The sequence below is a fragment of the Cynoglossus semilaevis genome, chromosome 18 (assembly GCF_000523025.1).
Source record: "Cynoglossus semilaevis isolate Cse_v1.0 chromosome 18, Cse_v1.0, whole genome shotgun sequence".
NCBI lineage: Eukaryota > Metazoa > Chordata > Actinopteri > Pleuronectiformes > Cynoglossidae > Cynoglossus > Cynoglossus semilaevis.
This window is the reverse complement of record NC_024324.1, coordinates 14,247,933-14,269,355: the sequence shown is the minus strand read 5'-3', so window position 1 is coordinate 14,269,355 and position 21,423 is coordinate 14,247,933. Positions and strand designations below refer to the sequence as shown.

Here is a 21,423-nt window from a genome sequence, read left to right as displayed (position 1 = left end):
TATATATATATATATATATATATATATATATACATACATATATATATATACATACTCAATGAAACCCCTTTTCAATTTAATTTAATTTAATAGAGGTTTCCTTTTCATTTTTGCTCAAAATACTCTGGTCAAATAAAATAGAATATGACTCTACTATATATTGGTAGAACTTTTTAAAGTTCAAGGCACCGAAAGGACACATCTTAACGTTCATTTTGAATTCGGTCTGCGTTTTACATACCTTGCCGTCAGGTTTTTCGGAGACAACACTCTTCCACGTTCCTCGGGGCCATTTCCAGTTCCTTACACTGGCCAGTGTGCCTTGGTTTAATTCCACACAGAACTGTGGCAAAATATAAGAAAGAAAAATATAAATGTTAACAAATACATAACACGCATGACAAATATACATCAGGACAAATGCAGTGAATATTGCCCAGTGCGTCACTGAACTCAATTAACCCTTTGGCATCTGAGGCACGAGGAAGCCTCCAATGACATCAGGGAGACGACACACACACAGAAAATGAAACTGGAGAGAAGGAAGAAAACACTTAAGAGTTTTTCCACTAAACTAAATGTTCCGTCAGGCTCAGGTTGCTGTTTTGGTGCGCAGTAACTCGCTCTAAATTTAACCTGGGAGGCTCTCAGAGGGACACACTACCGAAAAGAGGAGTCTCTCTCGATGTGCATTCACACACACACACACACACACACACACAGTCTCTCCATTTGTGAAAGGCCGTCGACCTCAATCCTCTACTGTGTGAAAGTTCATTTACACCAGAAGAGTTGAGCACAGCTGGTTAAATAATTTAATTTTTTATATATCTTTTATTGGTGCCATAGTGGATAAATCACTCATTTGATTTTTTTTTTGTGAGATTATGGGGTTTTTAAAAATTATTTGGGATGCACCAATACCAGTATGACGAATATTTAAATAATCATATATATTTTTTATACTCAAAAAAATTTTTTTTGGGGGGGGGAAGTTTTTGTCCATCATTATGTCTCCCGAAAAAGTCCGACTCTTCTGAAGTTTTTATGTCCTAGATCATATGTGTCAAACACAAGGCCCGTGGGCTGCATGCAGGCCGCCAACTTATTTATGCGCGGCCCGCGGGAGCTTAAAGAGTGTTTAATAAATAATAAAAATAAATTGCACAAACATGTACTAATACAATGACTGTATTTTCCGGACTATAAGTCGCTCCGAAGTACTAGTCGCACCAACCCAACGATGCATAATGAGTGTTAAAAAAAAAACCGAACATGTAAATTTTACGTGGTACAGGAGTAGCAGATACTGGTACGGCAAGCCTAGAGTGCCCTCTAGTGGCTGTCAGTGTGAAAATAACAAACATGTACATTTTCGGCGGTACAGGAGTAGCAGATACTGGTACGGCAAGCCTAGAGTGCCCTCTGGTGATTACATTTATGTAATATTAAATGTCTGTAATTTACTTTGAGTTTACTCATAGGTACTACAAAACAGAGCTGTATCTTGTACTTTGCATGTAATAAGAATAAGCTCTACTGTATATTTTGTACTCTGTTATCTCTCTTGGCGTACGGTGCAATATGGAGTCCATTCTTTTATTGATTATATATTATCAAATTTGGTAAATTGGACAAATCCCTTGTATTCACTAACATAATTATCTGCGTAGTAAATTTCACTTAAATCGTTGGACAAAAATAAAAAAATGTGTTGCATATCGTACAAAAACATAAGCCCTTTCGAAAACAGCACCAACTTTACTCACTTTCATGTCAGTAGATTATGAACTCACATTTCCCGAACAGAGGTTCCCAAAATGGGGGGCACGCCCCCTGGCGGTGGCACAGTGCCATTGCAGAGGTTGCGCAGATGCAATGAACGAATGAAACGTAACGCAGCATGTTGTCCATTGCTGTAAATGTTTAACAAGAGATTTGCAAAAAAAAAAAAAAAAAAACGGACGAAGGATATGGTATACCACGATATGTCAATTTATTTACTGAAGCAGTGGAGCTTTGGCCCAGAGGCAATGTCTCTGTCTGTCATTGGTGTGAAACCCCAGGGTTCACCTCCTGGACCCCCGCGATGAAAATGGATTGATGGATGGATTTACTGAAGTTTTTCCTGACTGGGTCAGTGTGACTGCAGCTTGCATTTACGACCGTTTTATACCAAACTGACTGGACTGCGATCGATTACCTCCATGGCTGCTGTTTAAATTCAAATGAAACAAATAAAAGTCCGTCAAAAGTTCTATCGACGGTGAGTTTGTTTTTTTGTTTGAACAGCGATTCCAAGACACTGAAAGACAGCACGTCACTAGTTAACATTTGGTGAATTAAGGTTTTTTTTTTTTTGTTTGTTTTTTTTAACAGTAGCCTATTATGCACTACCGTCACAGCATGACTCATGCACCGCAGACACATGGTTCCTTAGTGACAGAACACACATAGAGAACAACAGTCTAAAAGCAGCACGCCGTTCTGTGTGACTACTGTGTGTTGACAAAACAGTATTTCTCAAATAGTGGGGCGGGCGGGCGGGGGTCACAACAGATAAGATACTGGAGGAAAAAGTGGCTTTTTCCAATATGGACATCATTCCAAGAGAAACAGTTGGCGTAGGCTGTTTGTATAAACGTACTTCCTCCTCTCGCCCGCTTCCCTCTTATACGCCGCTGCTGACCTACTTTACTTTCCATCAGCTTCCAGTTTCTCTAAGGAGGTTCTAAATTTTACCCTGGCCGTAGAGTGGCAGTACATAAATTAGAAACCACAGTGCCGTGGCACGCGACTGTGTTATGAGACATCACCGGGTGTGCCGCGATAGATTCAAATCAATTTTCGCACCAAACGAGACAATTGGTTTTTATCGTCTCTATGACAGTGACAGGCAGAGCAATACAATCCCCTAGGTGGCAGCAGAGGGTTATAAAAACTTTTTTTTTTTTTAAAAAAAAGAAGAGGTAGTGCCGTTACAAAGTTTTTTCGTGTGATCTTCAATTCCTGCGAGAACTTCGGCTTGTGTTCAACTAAACATGCTCAGGTTTAACACTGAGTAAGCAGTTTTTAACTAATAAATAACTATTAACTAATAAATAACTATTAACTAATAAAGTACTACACATTAGTGTAGTATTAGCAGGATCTAAAGTTGTGGTGGTTCAATCTAGGTCTATAAGAAACCACTGGCCGGTTGCTATCTGCTAAAAAATGTCTAAAAGTTACAATACATCTAATATGTTTAATGTATGGAATTTTATTTTATTTTTATATCATATATTCCAATTAAGTATATATTTTATTCAATAAACTTATCTATTGTTTTTTTTAAATTAATTAATAAATAAATAAATAATTAAATTACCATTTATTTAAACTGTTACATATAAAATTACTTTTATAATGTAATAGTTACATTCCCTGGTAACGAGTTACTTATATAAGAAGTAACTAGGAACATTGTTTTAATTTGCAGTATTAAGTTGTTTTTTGATCATAATAATAAATCATTTATAATTTAAACCATTTGAGAAGTACTGCCCTGATGATATCGGTTTCTCTTCTCCTTCCTCCACGACTATCCCCGGGTTCAACCACACACAGATACGAACTTCCCATGGATAATAAAGTAAAATGTTTTAAATGAAGGATTAAATCGTTTAGTTGCTTTAGATTCCACCTTACTTCCACTGACAAGGTCCACAGCAAATGTCAGAAGAGACGACATTTCACTTCAATCAGTACAGTCCAATCAGAAAGGTCTTACCTTTTCGAGAGCCTCCTGGTCCAACAGGTCCTGCACAGCCAGCAACTTGATGCTTTAGGATTGAAAAAAAAGAGAGAGAGAGAAGTGCTCTTTACATTTTACATAGAGTACAGTTAATTGTTAGATAATGTAAAGTATCGACCGTAATCTCCGGACTATTGAGCGCACCTGAATATAAGCCGTAACCACTACATTTAAAAAGAAAAAAAAATAATTGTACCTATATAGGTCGCACTTGTCTATAAGCCACAGGTGTAACATTGGATATTGGATTTTTTAAAATTATTTTTAATTAAATAAATGCTTTTTTTTCCTGCATTACCAACTCACACTGTTCTCACTCTCACGTGCATATATATATACATATATACACACACATATACACATATATATATATATACATACATATAAATACACATATATACATATATACATATATATACAGATATATACACATATACACATACATATATACTGTACATATATACACATATATCCTGTGTGTGTGTGTGTATGTATTTATATATATATATAAATATATATATATATATACACATATACTGCACATATATACACATCCTGTGTGTGTGTATGTATATATATATATATATATATACATACATATATATATATACATACATATATATACATACATACATATATATACATACATATGTTTTTATATATATATATATATATATATATACACACACACATACACACACACATTTGACCAACCTAAAGGTTTTCTTTATAGACACACCACAGGTATACTGACGGTAAACAGATGTTGAAAACTGTCTTTATGACTACAATATAAGGTCATAAAGATATTACGCAGAGAACAGAACGTAAACTCTTAGAAAGTTAGTATAGAACTCACCGGCGCCCACAGACTGCCGTAACAAACCACTGGGTGAGGGACAGCAGATTTACAGCCCAATAAACATGAATGTGTTTAGCTTTCAAACGATCCTCCAGACCCACAGTCAGCAAAATAAAAAGCAATTAACCTCTGCGTCTTTAGAAAAAGTGAAGATGGGAAAAAAGCACGTTTGCCTCGAAACGAAGAAAAACAAAGTGAAATACTGAACAAACTAAACGTTTTGAGGAAGTAATGGCCCATTTATTTTGTTCGGACCACAGATGGCGGCAAATTAGCATTTGTACGGCTACATCCCTAAGCTAAGTCTCATATCATTCCATCTCTGATCTTGTCTATATCTTATACAGTCATATCCCTTATCTAGTCTACCCTATAGTCAAAAGCAACTACCAGAAAACTAGGAAAAGACATCTTAGGTGGTATGGGAAACTGACAGGAAGTTGTTAGCTGTGACAATAGGTCAGTGTAGTAGACGGGAAATCAGAGAAATCAGTAAATACGAGAAGAACTACTACTGAATGTAATGATGTGGATGCACAGCAAAACTGTGTCAAACAATATCTTCACACTTGCTACTCTCAAACGTCAGGGAAATTCAATTTTGCCTGGTGCGACTTATACTCCAGAGCGACTTATAGTCCGGAAAATACGGTATATATTTAACCAGGACCAGCTACAACAGTCCTTATGCTAATCTGTAAAGCGACCCGAGTTTCCATTTCATCAGGGCGTATTTCGGGCTGTGGCAGGAAGACTTAATTCTTCATTTTAGATGCTAGGCTTTGCTTGTTTACGCGCCGATGTTGGACTCAGCTCGGTGTTGCTTTTTTGACTGCACTGATAGAGATGGGGAGGGTGGGAGGGGGAGGGGGGACCAAATGATATGTAACCAACTGGTTACCAGAAGTAAAGCCACAAAAAATGGAGTTTGTTGGGGACTCGAACCTAGAACCTTCCGGACCTAAATCCGCTTTCCTTAACCACCAATCCACCAGTGCTAAATTTGCTAATGCTGCGCAGGTCTTTTAGCATAAAACCCTCTAATCTCTCTCACATAATTGCTAAATATTTTGCGTTGCCCCATTTTTTCCGGATGGGCCTTTTAAATGACATTTAATTTGAAATTTTTAAATAAAAAGGCAGGCATCTTTGAATTCTAAAGTAAGATCAATAGCCTTTGCTCTACTGGTTAGCTAAGCTAAAACGCCCAAAACTTAAAAGCCTTTGACAGCTTTGATCACGTGAGCTCAGTAAAACCCGCGGAGCCGACAGAATCCCGTCTGCTCGGTGGGATGCGCATCATCTAATTCGGACACATGGTTCAGTTTAGTATAACACAAACCTCTAATCCAATCCCATCATACAGTGACACACGTAGGATGGCTGTAGCCTGCTCATTATTTACACTGAGCAATAACAGGTGAGTGTGATAGCGTAACGTAGTAAAAGAGTCCTATAAAAGGCTAATGGTATAAGGATGAGACGCCGCAGAGCAGCTGTGTGGAGCTGGTGCAGGTTGTGGGGCTACCCCTGTGGAAATTTCCAGTGGCGCAGCGTGGACTCGCAATGACTCACTCTCTTCCGAGAGCACCCGTTCGCCCCGAGAACAATGCTGAGGCGAGCGCGATTGTGTCGTGCAGCAAATCACGCCGGTACTTGCTCAGTGCGGTCCGTACCTCGTGTGCCTTTAAATCAAAAGGCTTTTAGACAGAAGATGTTTCTTTAAAGTGCAGGTACAGAAATGTGAGAAAGATACGTGGATTACAATAGAAAATGTATTATTATTTTTTTTAAATCGATTTTATAAATTACCAAAGCAACAGTATAATGAGCAGAACATAGATCAGGCGCAGGCAAACTAAGGCCGGGGGGCCGGATACAGCCCGTTCAGCTTTTTAATCCGGCCTGCCAACACTTTTCCCAAATTATATCATTTATTGATTATTATTATTATTAATAAACTTCTGCTCATACAACTGCCTCTCCCCTGCAATACCCGTGTTTCCCCAATAGATGGCGTAGAAAACGATTAAAGCATTTTAGCCTTTCCGCATGACTTTTTACGTGTCATTTATCTTCTCGATCTATCTGCTCCGGCCAGCAGCATCGCAGTCACGACACTGGAAGCCATCGAAAAAAAATTGAGAGAAATCCGAGAACTCTCAGTCCACTCTCCGATCCAGAAAGGCAAGCTGCAGTACAGATAAAGTGTTGAAGCACTAGCTAAGAAATTTAAGGCCAAGCGCTTGCCACGGATTATGGCACGCTGGATAAGTGTACCACTGCTGCAATGTTTGAATCACAACAAGCCTCCAGTCACTAGGTGGCAGCAACTCATACAGTGGTTTGTACAGATAAAAATATACTTGTTATCAGGTTCTCAATAGTGTTACAATTCCCAGGGGTGTGGGTAGGAAGAGAGCGTGAAATGTGAAAACATTTCTGTCCCCAAGGGGGCGCATGACAGATAATAATTATTATGAACCGCTGCTTTAAATCAACATGCAAACCAATAATCAACAGCCCCGTCACCAAGGTCAGAGTCCGCCTGCAGGAACAGGCCTCCTCTTAACGTAGTGGCGATAGACAGTAACCTTGATGTTTAAAGTTCGCCAGGTTCATGTCTGTCTAGGTGGTTGATGTGATCAACGCTGTTATACTGTATGCGTGACGTATGTACTGTATAAAGACATCCTGCTTTACGGACTCCAGATAAGCATTCTGACCTTTGTGACTACTCTGATTGATTCTGCGAATCTCTGTGTTCCTCCTTATCGGTCTACAAAAGAGGAATTCTGCACCAAAAAACAAAATTAGAAACAAGATAAAGCACTTCCACTTTGGCCAGTATTTAGGCTTTGAGATACGAGCTACCCGAAATACGGGTTTTCCAAGTTACGAGTAAGCAACTTTTTTGCAAGGTTGTCCTTGTGATACGAGGGGAACATCGAGTTACGAGTGCTCAACCGAGCTCTGTCCCTTGCTGGGTTATTTTACCCATTTTTATAACAATTATTTTATATTAGCAATATAGTTGTTTGTATCTACATTTTTTTTTTTTATTTACAATTTGAATTGAATTAATTAATAGTATATTTCTGGGGGGGCTGGAACGAATGAATTGGTTTACAGTTATTCTTAACGGGGGAAAATGCAATCGAGATACGAGCGGACCGACATATACGAGTGCCGCTGTGGAACCGATTAAACTCGTATCGCAAAGCCCCACCGTATTATCTCGACGGCGAAACAAACAAGATGGAGCAGAAACAAACACTTCCGCTGTAAACTGTTCTCCCCCCAGGGGACAAATCGAAGGGTAACGTCACGAATTGGGCATAACATTTTCGCTCAAATGTTACATATATAGACATATATTTATATATAAATATATCCATATAGGACGAAAGCAGCTCTTTAACTTTTCCTCAAGCGCCGAGCGGGAAGGCTTGACAAACAGTTGTGTTATGACTCACAACAACAGCAGGCATGTGAGGCTGCAGCGACTGAGTACAGTAGGCTGTTTTGCCTTTGGTAAGCAAAAGAGTTCATTGAACTCTGAAATCCCTCTGCCTGTGCCTGGAGGACGGCCAGGGCAGTGTGGTAACTCGTGCTGGATCTTGTGTTAGCTCTTACACAAACCAAGCCCGAGTTGTGCAAACACACCCTGTCTCTTCAACGACAACAATACCCGGGCCTCGGTTGCTGGTACCGCACTGAGAACTGAAACGCAGATGCATGTCGGACGCATGAGTAGAGAAAGACGTTGTGCGGGTGTTGAGACTTGGGGGGGGTATTATTTTTATTGCATCACGGGGACACGGGTTTTAGTTGCGATCCTTCCTTTATTTCAAATTTCGGAATATCGGGTCCAAAATATCGGGTCATAGAAGGAACATTTTTTTTACTTAGGGATGCACCGAAATTTCAATACCCACAGCAACACGGCTGAAACAGGAAGTTATGATGACGCAAGCTAAAAAAAACGCAGCCAGCGTGGGCTTGTCGGATGTCCGGAAATCTTCTTTTTGACTAGGCAAAACTACCAGCTTGGTGTTTAAATGTTAAAAAAACGGCTTGCCATAAGCACCAACATGTCTGCGGTGTGGATGTATTTCAATATGTCCGAGAAAGACCCGACGGATAGCGATACGCAAAACGTGTAACGCTGAAATTTCGCAAAAAGTTACACTCATAGAGTCTGTCAGCACACGTTTCACCGGAGATCTTTTCCGATCTCCTGCACTCGTTGCGACCGTACTTGGGTCGCGATAGTAAAGGTCATCACGCACGAGAAATGAACCGGGCCGCGATCGAATGTGGAGAACCCGCTCGGAGACGGAGAAGTGCGCAAAAAGTGCACTCCCCACTAAACATATTTTGATATTTTGACAATCATTAATTTATTATTTATTTATGCAATCACAGTGCCTTGATTTTATTGCGGTTTAGTTCACTAATAATCGGCTAAGAATTTTTTTTTTTCCCCGGTTCATCGCTAGTTTTACCACAACAATGACTGACTGCAAACAACAGCGATGCATGGTGGAGGCTCCTTGCAATTCTGGGGCTGCATTTCTGCATGTAGAGTTGGGTCAAAATTGAATGCAAAGAATTGCGAAGAAATATTTATCCATTATGCAATACTAATTGAGGTAAACACTGTTTTATAGACTATTTTTATACCGCAGCAGAACAATGACTTCCGACTTATGGTACGGTACGGCTATTCTCGCAAAAAAATACCTCAGGGTCGGTGTATCTTTGATAATTTTGCTATTTACTATAGAGGTGAAGTAAAGTTGCGCCAGATTTTTTGGTCACGTTTTTCGAGAAGGTCATAACGGTGGGGGTCGTTTTGTGTCAAATTTTTCGGTAAATTTGGTACAAATTATACACATTGCTACATACTTTAGGGCACTTTGGTGTATTTTCGGCACATTATTAGCAGATTATGTTAAATTTACCGGCAGCCTGCAGGCATTTAAGGAGAGTTTCTGTCCTAGCAGTGGCTACTGTGAATATGCCCTGTCGTTACCCCAGCCTCCTTTACATTCCCTGGCAAGTAGGTCGCTCTTCTACATCTGAGATGATCTTGCCAAACGCAAAACCGCTCCAGTCAGCAGTCATACGCAGAGTGAGTAAACAGACTAAACGTTGTTTTCCCACGTGCCTTCAAAAACACCCAGGCTCCCATTTTTTTGTTTACTTAAGATTAGAAGTAATGCTCTGTAGAGTATCTTGCGCTATAACTACTGTACGGGCAAAGATATACTTGTGTATTATTGAAATACTCGCGTTATAAATGTAGGTTCTATGGCAGGCTTAGGGCCACAATTGTCCTAAAATTGAAAGGGGGGGGCGGGTCAGGAGCAGATGGATGGAGCGTTCGTGTGAACTAAATGACGTGTGAAAGTCATGCATGAAGGCTAAAATGCTACGCCATCTATTGGGGAAACGTGGGTATTGCAGGGAAAAGGTATAAATAAAGTAAATAAAGTTTGGTGGGCCGGATTAAAAAGCTGAACCGGCCGTTTCTGGCCCGCAGGCCTTAGTTTGCCTATGCCTGTTCTATGGGCTGCTTTTGTCATCGTTATTGTCAGTAACATTTATTATATTAATAGATTTATTATATATATATTATTTATATACATTTGATTGAACTGAGTGTTTTCATCCACCAAACTAAATTTAAAAATTTAAATTTGTCCAACCGATATAAATGAGATTGTACGGTACGATTATCGACATCCCTTAACAAAACTTTGTTTGTTTTGATATACAGGTACGATTATCGACATCCCTTAACAAAAACTTTGTTTGTTTTGATATACAGCATTTCAAAAATATCTACGCATTCCCTAAAGCACACTAAAGTGAAAGTGTGAGTTACTACTTACTCGTTCTCCAGCAGGGTCATGCAAACCACCTCTTTGACCCCCGGGTTGCTGGCCTTGTCACAGGAACAGCCCTGCAGACTCCAAGTCGCAATGCGTACCACGGGCTTCCCATCCCGCAGCCCGGGCGGAGGCTCCACGCTGGGCCGCACGGACCCGATCTGGGTCGGTCCTCCCGACGGGAGGTCCAAGTCGTCGCTCCTGAAACTGAGCGACGTCGGACTCGGGTGAGACTTATTGGAGCAGGTCAGCCCTGCGTTCGTGTTGGTGGACGGCGCCCTGGAGCGTTCCACGAACACCTGGAAGCGGATCTTGTCCAGCAGGGAGCTGTTGATGTGGTTGACCCTCACCAGGTCTTCGATGCTCTTGAAAGGGCCGTTCTCCGCGCGGTACGCCACGATGTTCTTGGCGATCTTCTCAGTGACGCCTCGGATGCTCATCAGCTGCGCTGGTGTGGCGCTGTTAATGTTGATGCCGGTGGTGCAGCCTTGCTGTTCTAGGTCTCTGCGCAGAGAGGACGGGGAGTGCTGGGACGAACTGGTCCTGCTGGACACGCAGATTTCCAGCTTGATCGCCTCCAGTTTGGTGGCGCCGATGCCGCTCACCAGAGCTAGGTCCTCCACTTTCTTAAACCCGCCGATACAGTCCCGGTATTCGACAATGTTCTGCGCCACGGCGCGATTCACTCCCGGCAGAGTCATGAGCTCCTCCTCGGTTGCCGTGTTGATGTTGAGCCGCTCCTGGTACACGAGGATGTGACCGAAGTTACAGGCGGCGCTGAATTTTCGCTTCCCGCAGCTGATGTCGGTGGGGTCCTTCGGAATGGAGCGGTGGCACCCTAGGCTGCCGCCCATGGTTGTGGCGCGTCGCCGGGGACTCGGTGAGCTAACGCACCGCCAGGGAGGCAGAAGAGGAAGAGACGCGGAGGAATGACACTGGAAGTAGTATTTCTTTGAAAACACATCACAAACGGAAATGAGAGTAGTCGGACACGACGCAGAGCAGCAGCTCGGTCAGAGTCGCAGATACGAAGCGAAGCTAGCCTAGCCCGAGAGTGTTTCCAGCTGCGGCGTATGCAACTGAAGTAGCTCTCTAGCCCTCTCTCTCCCTCTCTCTCTCGTTCTCTGCCACTCTCTCTCTCGTTCTCTGTCCCTCTGCCACTCTCTCCCTCTCTCCCTCTCCCCCGCCCCCTCTCTCTCTCTCTCTGTGCCTGTGTGCATAAAAGTCTTATCGTGTCAACCTCATTTACACTGATTCAATAATAAATAGATTAAGGTTGATTTAGGGGATAAAAGAAATGCAAGTCCTTTCCAAAAAGAGGGCAGTGCCACAAAAAAATATATTAAAAATGTCGTGACCGTACTGAATAATTGTGAAATGTGTTTTGTTTTTGTCTACTTTGCCATTAAGTTCGATCCCCAGTTTGTGTGCACGTTTTGATTCCCAGTTAAAAACTTGCAGTACTTCTACTAAATTATGGCAGTACTTCGCAAATATTGGGGGAGAGGTCTTCCAATAGAATATGGCATGCTAGACATAAGTGTACCACCGCTGTAATGCTTGAATGATAACAAGCCTCCAGTCACTATTTGGCAGCAACTCGTACAGTGGTTTGTACGGATAAAAATATACTTGTTATCAGGTTATCAGGCTATCAAATGTATTTCAATTCGCGGGGGTGTGCGTCGGAGGAGGGAAGGGGCGGGAAAACATTTCTGTCACGGCAGGGCAAACTAACAACAGATTCAACTTCTGTGTAATTGCGGTACCATGATAATTTACCGTAGTGTTAATGTATTTTTTGTTGTTTTTGTTGATTTATTTTACTCTTACTTTTTTACTATAAATAAAGGTTGTAGTCTACCCTGTGACAGATATACGCCAGTGTATTGGAGAGCAAAGTGCTTTTCAATCTTATCTGCCCAATGGGACACGCAAGCAAACATGGGATTGCACAGCCATTTTATTTGGGTCATTGCTTCGACCGCTAAGACCAAACCTGACTCAACACTAATAGATATAAACTTTGAAATATTTTGAATTGGTTATTTACTGCATTTTAGAATGAAACCATTATTAATGGCATTTTCTAAAGTACGTTTTTAGTAGCATTTGTGCTAGAGATAAATGCATTTCATTATGCAGTGTGACAGTTATCTGTCTGTCTGTCTGACTGACTGTCTGACTGACTGTCTGTCTGACTATTTAACTGCCTGTCTCTCTGACTGACTGATTATCTGTCTGACTGACTATCTGACTGACTGTTTGACTGACTGCATGTCTGACTATCTAACTGTCTGTCTGACTGACTGTCTTTCTGACTATCTGTCTGTCTGACTATATAACCGTCTGTCTGTCTTTCTGACTGACTGTCTGTCTAACTTTCTAACTGTCTGACTGACTATCTGTCTGACCATCTAACTGTTTGTCTGTCTGTTTGACTGACTGCCTGTCTGTCTGACTGACTGTCAGTCTGACCATCTAACTGTCTGTCTGACTGACTATCTGACTGCCTGCCTGTCTGACTGTCTTTCTGACTATCTGTCTGTCTGACTATATAACCGTCTGTCTGTCTTTCTGACTGACTGTCTGTCTAACTTTCTAACTGTCTGACTGACTATCTGTCTGACCATCTAACTGTTTGTCTGTCTGTTTGACTGACTGCCTGTCTGTCTGACTGACTGTCAGTCTGACCATCTAACTGTCTGTCTGACTGACTATCTGACTGTCTGACTCTCTGTCTGCCTATCTGTCTATATTTCTGTTGACTGTCTTTCTGACTAATTATCTGTCTGTCTGTCTGACTGACTATCTGACTGACTGTCTGACTATCTAACTGTCTATCTTTCTGTTGACTGTATTTCTGACTAATTATCTGTCTGTCTGTCTGACTGACTATCTGACTGACTGCCTGCCTGACTGTCTGTCTGCCTATCTAACTGTCTATATTTCTGTTGACTGTCTTTCTGACTAATTATCTGTCTGTCTGTCTGATTGACTATCTGACTGACTGTCTGACTATCTAACTGTCTATCTTTCTGTTGACTGTATTTCTGACTAATTATCTGTCTGTCTGTCTGACTGACTATCTGACTGACTGCCTGCCTGACTGTCTGTCTGCCTATCTAACTGTCTATATTTCTGTTGACTGTCTTTCTGATTAATTATCTGTCTGTCTGTCTTACTGACTATCTGACTGCCTGCCTGTCTGACTGACTGACTATCTGACTGACTATCTAACTGTCTATATTTCTGTTGACTGTCTTTCTGACTAATTATCTGTCTGTCTGTCCATCTGACTGTCTGTCTTTCTGACTAATTATCTGTCTGTCTGACTGTCTGACTGTCTGTCTTTCTGACTAATTATCTGTCTGTCTGACTGTCTGTCTGTCTGACTGACAATAACGCTGAAAATGCTAGTGGACAAAAACCTTTGGGAAACTGGAAAAAAAAAAAAAAAAAAAAAAAAAAAACCCAGAGCAATCCTTGTTGACAGTAGGTACTGAGGTTTCAGCATCAAAGTACCGCAACGTGGAAACTAAACACTTAAAGTCTCCGTGCTCAAATTCCATGAACGTAGACCAAGGATCCACAAGGAAGTGTGGTGTGTGCGAACTGTCACTAGATATAATATAGTTATCTTTCTGTCTGTCCGACTGTCTGTGTGTCTGACCATCTAACTGTCTGTCTCCGATAATGAAAACCCCATAACGCAATGCCTGGGTTTTGCTAAATATGCTGGAATCGCTTTTAGGGTTCTGCGTTTACCTCAGTTTTTTCAAATTCCATGAACGTAGACCAAGGATTCACAAGGAAGTGTGGTGTGTGCGAACTCTTCACTAGATATAATATAGTCATCTTTCTGTCTGTTTGACTGACTGTGTGTCTGATCATCCTACTGTCTGTCTCCGATAATGAAAACCCCATAACGCAATGCCTGGGTTTTGCTAAATATGCTGGAATCGCTTTTACGGTTCTGCGTTTACCTCAGTTTTGGGGACAAACGGCTGCATATATCGGTGTCGGTTATATACCGGAATTGTCAATTACTTTATCCTCGTTAATTACGGAATGTTTGGACAATGTCTGCATATTGTGTATCGGCAAGAAGTTAATATTGGACATCCGTGCCTAATACAGTTCAATATATAACAGTAAAGGGTGAATGCAACAAAGGAGGGAGAGTCAAAATCAGACTTTGATATAAACCAGTGCCATTGGCTGAGCTGTGTTTTCACATTGGTGAGCTGAGTACATGTTCGTCCAATCAGCAAAAACAAATGAAGAACAGAATAACTGCTGGTTGGAAGAGAGATGGCGTGATGCTTTAGGTGAGCACTGTGTGTTTTCTGTTCCACAGATGAAAGTGCAAAGGGCCCTGGTTTTGTTTGTTAAAAAAAGCCGGGGAAAAAAAAGGGGGGATCCCTCAGGAAAAAAAAAAAAAAAAAAAAAAAAAAAAAAAAAAGGAATTAGTTTAATAGCAACATGATTTGTATGATTTTTCTATTTTTATTTACTTTATTAGAAAGATAGAATTAAAATGTGTGTATAATAAACGTTTGTATATTCTGTAAAAAAAAAAAAATAGAAATATGACAGTAATTCACATAGATGTTGTGGGTTCACTGATAAAATATTACGTAATGATCCCTGCAGATATTACATAAAAATATTACATAATATCTGTAAGAATCATTATCGGGGTTTCCTCCGTTAATGAAAACCCTTTAACGCAATGGGTAACGCCAAATGATGTGTCTTAAAAATAGTTTTGCGGATAAACTGCTGTATATTAAAGTGAAAGTCACTAGATGGCAGCATTGCAGCCCATTGATCTAATCTCATACTCATACAGTGGTTCGTACAGATTTTCGGTATTGGTCCTACTTTTTCCTCTCTATCTACTTCTTCCATTTTTAAGAAAAGCTTGTATTTTTTTCGCATCACAATTTTATTGTGTGACTTTGAATAATAAAAACCATTACAAAACATTACAAAAATACAGATGCAGTTAAACACACAGTGCTAAATTTTGATGTAGCGCGAGCCGCCGCTGTTACCAGTTACGTCATTGACACCCGTTTGAGTGACAAGTGCTCAGCTTCAGCTCTCACTTCTACCAATATTCCACACAGTCTTTCCACAATCTGATGACACTGACGATGGTGAGTGTGCACACACTACATAGTACAGAGGACTTTGTACTTTGCATGAAGCTTTTACAGTATAGTTAAGGAACCCAGGTTTGGGGTAGAGGCCTAATACAAAAGTTAAAAAAAAAAAAAAAAAAAACAATAGTTGAAGAAAAACACTGCACATTCACGATTATATGGTTTATATTACAGATGATAGAAGCGCCAATAATAAAAAAGTGAGGAAACAAACACGCACACACACACACACACACAAACTGCTGCCTAACATCTTTGGTTTGTTTTTGGTATATAAAGGGGTTATGAGTCACAAGTCAAGGAAGTAAGGGGAATACAATCGTTTTCCAAACCACAAGCCCCGAATTAGGAAGATTAACATTTTTAAAATGAGAAGCAAATTCAGAGTTTATACAAAACCACGGAAGTTAACTTTGATTGTTTCACAGTTATATGGTCAGACTTTTTTTTAGAAACAAGTGAGGTTTATTGGCCAATGATTTGACAAGGCTGGCAAAAAATTGAGAAACAAAAACAAAACAAAGCAAAAAAAAAAACAAAAAAACACAAAGTTACATCAGGTGGGCCACCCGTAAATATTAAAATATTTTCTTCTTCTTGTTCTTTTCCAAAGTCCTGGAAATATAGGAATACAACAAAGAGATAGAGGTTAGCATATTTTCACCGTTTGTGTCAGTCAGTACTTCATTTAATGCTAGGTACAATCTTAGGTCTGGCCATGAGGCGAAATGCTGTTTAAGTTTCTGAAATTTTGAAGTTTACCATGTGACGATCACCAATTTCCAAATCCCAAAGCTAACGTTATAACCTATGCTGACGATTATCGCGTATTCTTTTATGATTCATTTCACTCCATATGTCTCTGAAAGTTCCAAGTGTATAACGCCAGGGCTCCGGAGATTTCTACAAGTCGTTAATCGATGGTCACCCGTGCTGTTATGATTACCTTGAGGCCTCTAGTTTCTGCTGCTCTAGAATTCTCTGCTGAGCCTCCCAGCTGGCCTTTTCCTCTTCCTGTTGACGACGTTTTTCTTCCAGTTCCTTGTGCAGCGCCTCCAGGTTCTTTTTCATTTGCTCATGACGTCTCTGAAGCTGCACATAATGACAGCGCACAACGAACAAAGCAGCGCAGCGGTTAGCGTTGGGTAAAAATATCGATTCACTAATACATTGCGGTTGTTTTCTACCCACTTCCGTATTGATTTAACATCTATTTTCTGAATCGACGCAAGCCCCTTGTGTTGAAGGACAGATTAAATTCAGTAGAGTGTGTGTGTGTGATTTTTTTTAAAGATGATATTAAATAAGTAATAATGGGGTAATTAAACCACATACCAACTCCTATTTTTATTACATTAGTGGTTGTGCACTGACCTCCATCTCTGAGTCCTTCAGCTTTTGGAGCTTCTCTTTGACCTTCATCTCAAACACCTGTTCCATTTCTTGCTCCATTTTCATCATCTTGGCGACATGCTCCCGTCGCTCCTCCTCCATCTGGTCGAGAGGACTCCTAAGGACCCGAAACATTGTTCAAAACAAGTTCAAAACCAAAGGGTGAGGGGCATGGGTGCATGTGGGAGACCAAAAAGAGATTCAAGCAACAAAAACATCAACAGGCAGCGAAGAGAGCCACAGTTTTGCCAACATTCGCTGAAAACAGTCAACGACAGCTTCCAGCGAATGTTGCAGCTTGAGGATGAAAGGAAGTTGGAAAAATGTCAGTTATAGGAAAACGAAAAAGTAATCTGATGAACAGTACCTCACTGTCAGAACTGAGAGATTTAAGGATAATCATAAATATTTTTTGGTCAATTGAGATTCCTGATTTTTTCTTTGTGGTAAATGTGGCTTGTCAATGTCAATTTTTGCCAGTTTTGCCGATTTCCTTGGACTGACGGCATATAAAAGAGTAATGTGTTCTGCAGTGCAAAAAGTTATTTTAAAACATTTCCCACAAACTGCACTCACAGTCACAGTTTCTCTCTTTTATTTATTTAGTACCTCTCAATGAAGTACTAAATAAAAAAAAAGTCCCTGTGCACCCAACTCTCTGACAAATAAAAGCTTGTGTATTAGGTTTAGAGAACAAAACAAGAATATTTACAGTAAGAAATCTGAAAAATGACCCTACGGTTTTCTCTGTCATAAAATAAAATCCAACACAGGGGGTCCTCGACTTACGACAGCAGGACATACATCGTTTTTTTTTCGCTGTAGGCGCCATCACAAACCCATAGGCACAGAGTGGAACATGCCATATATCACATATGTCACACCCACCACCATGTGGCGCAGTGGGGAAAACAGGTGTCCTCAACTTACATCGGGGTTCCGTTCCTACAGCGCAACATTACCTGATTTTCGCCGTAAGTCGGAACTCGCATACTGTACATAAGCAGCTATGTCACTCGGCTATACTAACACAGTGGTAACGTCATAATCAAGGACATAAAAACAACAGTAAAGTCTGACTTACGCTTGGGAGTCACACTTATAGGGCACAAAGTTCGCAGAAAAACAATACAAACGAGAAAAAAAAAAGCGAATGTAGCAAAGTCCTATGTATGACGTACAACTAGCAAATGTAAAGAAAGCTGTCGTCTACATATACCGCAGTGCCACGTGCCAGCGTATAGCCTGTCATACCCGCCAACTCTTTTGGGTATCTAACACGAAAACTAGTTGGCGAGTTTTGACACCACGTCGGAATAACGGAACAAGACTTTCTTAATACATTTATGGTAGATGGCGACTGACGGAACAAGACTTTCTTAATACATTTACGGTAGATGGCGACTAACCACGAAACACTGTAGGTCGACGATGTCGTAAACCGAGGGACCCCTGTATTTAAAAAAAATAATTTTGTGGTTATATTATTGGACATACTGTGCCATAACACTAGGGGTGTAAGAAAATAACGATATGCCCACGATGTGCCGAGTCAAATTTTTTAACAACATGCAAATAGTCGTGCTGTTGGTTCTTTTTCATATTGCTTTTTTTCCCTTCTCGTCATGCCTATAGTATTGCAGTATACTGCAATATATATCGCATTGTAGCCCCTTGTATCGTGATTTGTATCTTATACCTAGATTCTTGTTAATTTACATCTCCATCACACCAAACTAAACAATTTAAACAAGCATCTAACAGGTTTCAAGCATATTTTTGATTTGAAAAAAAAGAAGCTAGCAGCAGCTGTCGTGACTAATAATAATAATACAAAGATAAACCGTAGGTAGTTGTTTTAACACGTCCACCAAACGTACGCAGGGAATTGATCACCTTAGTAGAGAAGCCACACGAAGGCCATCGTCACTAAAATGATTTCTAATGAGTCTTGGAAGTATATATCTAACCTAATGATATGGAAAGGGTAGAGCTATTTTTTCAGGACTTTATGTGATAATGCTGCAGCTTTAAAAAAAAAAAAAATGGTTTCTTGACATCATGGTGACAGTTCGTAAACAATAAGTGGGCATGTATCAAGTAGCAATTAGTAGCATTGTAAAACGTTTTTTTGCAGGGATATGTACCAAGGTGTGTCATGAACCAGCAAAGCTTTGCCATTAAGCAAATGATCATTTCGTGGCTTTAATTATTCACTAGGGATGCACCGACTATTCGGCCACCAGAACATTTTTGGCCGATAATGGCCCGTGAGTGCATTTTTGGTTTTCGGCCAAAAGACTTCCATCACCGAAAAACAAAAACGGCCAAAACAGGAAGTTACGATGACGCAAGCAAAAACCACCGCCACTCGTCTGCGTTGTGACAAAATTCGATGTATCTGAGAAAGACTCGCAGATAGCGATTTGCAAAATGTGTAATACTGAAATTTTAAGAATGGACGCATCTGCAAAAGATTTTCTCTACGTCAGGTTTAATTTATTAATAGAGTCTTATAATAGAGATCATTCTCTCTCTTCTTGCCCGGGTTTGAGCAGCTAACTAAATCAGTTTCTCTGACGCACCTATAGCAGATTTTATTCCTTTAATCGCAGCGCTAAAGCGTCTCCTAAGCGAAGAAGTTGAGACGGACCACGGCCGTGAAAATAATGAAAAGTCCACTCATGGAGTCTATTCACCGAGATCTTTTTCGAATCCTCTGCACTTTGTCGCGACTGTGCTTGATTCGCGTTGTAAAGATCTAAAAAATAGTTACATCGAGGGTAACCGGGCGGATTAGGTTTCTTGAAGATGTTTTTGAAGAACTTCAGAACTGAAAAGGAGCCTCTTGGACGAGAGGTGAAACGTCTTCAAGAACCCTACTCCCTCCGTTTGCACTCGATGTAACAAGTTTTGGACAAGATGACCTGGATGACTGAGAACCGACAAAAAGATCATTACTTGGATGCGGGAATAAAGCAGCGCGCACGAAAAATGATATAGTAACTGACCTAAATGCACTTTGTGTTTTTATGAGAGGACATATTTAATTTTACATTTAATCTTTCAGCAGGCCAGCATTTATTGTGTATTGTTGAAATGTGCAAAATAAACATTGTCATCATTTTGTAATCTTTGAAACATATTCATTTATGCATTTGCAGTTCATTTCTTCCGGTGTTTCGGTTTTGGGCCTTGGTTTCCTCAGTTTTTCGGTGTCGGCCAAGAATTTGAATTTCGGTGCATCCCTAATTTTTACCATACCATGACAACCCAAAAAAAATATTTGAGTATGTCATTTTGTTGAAGTAACTAATTCATTAAATAATGAAAATGGCCAGGAGAAGGAAGCAAAGACAAAAGAGTGTTCAGAGAGGATACAAAGAAAAGGGAATCACACTTACATGCCATCAGTTGTTTCAGGTCTAAAAACAAACAGATGTACATACGCTTAGCTCGTCGCCATTAACCGTGCAGTAGCTGCTGAAAACAAACAGCTGCAGCCAGTGGGTTAGGCGTCTGGTGGTTACGTTAGTCGCAAGTGACACTGGAGGTTTATTAGTGGGTGAGATTATAGCGTTGCTGTGTGAGTTAAAAAAAAAAAAAAACTATATGAGCCGATTAGCAAAACTGCTTGTTTTAAATTTTTTCTTTTTTTTGTAGGTAACCTGCTGTGAACCGTGAGCTCCAAAGTTTACATTTCCTTCTCAGCTGCTAAGAAAATAAAGAGCTCACGGGGCATTGAATAAACAAGGATGACATTAACGGCAGGTCATTGTACTCACTCAGTTCTTCAGAAGAAGAACATGTACAGTATTGTGTGAAGTTCAAACACTCACTTTGTAAGCTGTCCCTTGCTCCTATTGTTATCAACTCCGTTACAGCTGACAGCAGCGAGGTTCTTGCTGCGGTAGTTTTCATAGTGAACGTTGTTTGTCACATCCTTCAAGTCGTGCATGTGGGTCCTGGAAAATTTAAAAAAAAAAAATTTTTTTTAAAAGTTGTACAAACATCAGTTGATATTGGAAGAGTCTGGCTCATAGCATATGATTTTGTTTTTTTAACACTACTCTAAAACATTTTTAAAGCAGCTTTTTCCTCATGTATTTACATGCAAAAATATTTTTTTTTTAGGAACTGTATATTAAGGGCCGGTTTCACAGACGGGCCTTAGAATAAGCCAGTCCATAATCCGTCTTAGTTAAACTAAGACATTTAAGCAGCTTTTATGATAGAGCTTAATTAATTAATACAATTAATAAAACTATATTAATCCCTGGGGATTAATAATGAACATGTTTTACA

At 40.2% G+C, this 21,423-nt stretch overlaps 2 protein-coding genes across 3 annotated transcripts in view; both read right to left on the bottom strand.

Annotated features, from left to right (window-relative positions):
* eepd1 (endonuclease/exonuclease/phosphatase family domain containing 1) overlaps positions 1 to 11,681 on the bottom strand; it is a 16,546-nt gene extending 4,865 nt beyond the window's left edge. The window contains exons 1-3 of the mRNA XM_008332107.3: positions 10,559 to 11,681; positions 3,773 to 3,824; positions 242 to 343 (exon numbers count right to left, since the gene is read on the bottom strand). Of these exons, the coding sequence (XP_008330329.1) occupies positions 242 to 343; positions 3,773 to 3,824; positions 10,559 to 11,409 (1,005 nt within the window). The 5' untranslated portion in view covers positions 11,410 to 11,681. The remainder of the gene's footprint in view (positions 1 to 241; positions 344 to 3,772; positions 3,825 to 10,558) is intronic.
* Positions 11,682 to 15,485: 3,804 nt separating this feature from the next.
* LOC103394687 (septin-7) overlaps positions 15,486 to 21,423 on the bottom strand; it is a 15,491-nt gene continuing 9,553 nt past the window's right edge. The window contains exons 11-15 of one of the 2 annotated variants that reach the window (XM_008332104.3): positions 20,958 to 21,083; positions 20,523 to 20,543; positions 17,101 to 17,236; positions 16,673 to 16,818; positions 15,486 to 16,341 (exon numbers count right to left, since the gene is read on the bottom strand). In XM_008332104.3, coding sequence (XP_008330326.1) covers positions 16,305 to 16,341; positions 16,673 to 16,818; positions 17,101 to 17,236; positions 20,523 to 20,543; positions 20,958 to 21,083 — 466 coding nt within the window. In that variant the 3' untranslated portion in view covers positions 15,486 to 16,304. The remainder of the gene's footprint in view (positions 16,342 to 16,672; positions 16,819 to 17,100; positions 17,237 to 20,522; positions 20,544 to 20,957; positions 21,084 to 21,423) is intronic. The other variant, XM_008332105.3, reaches the window with a different exon arrangement.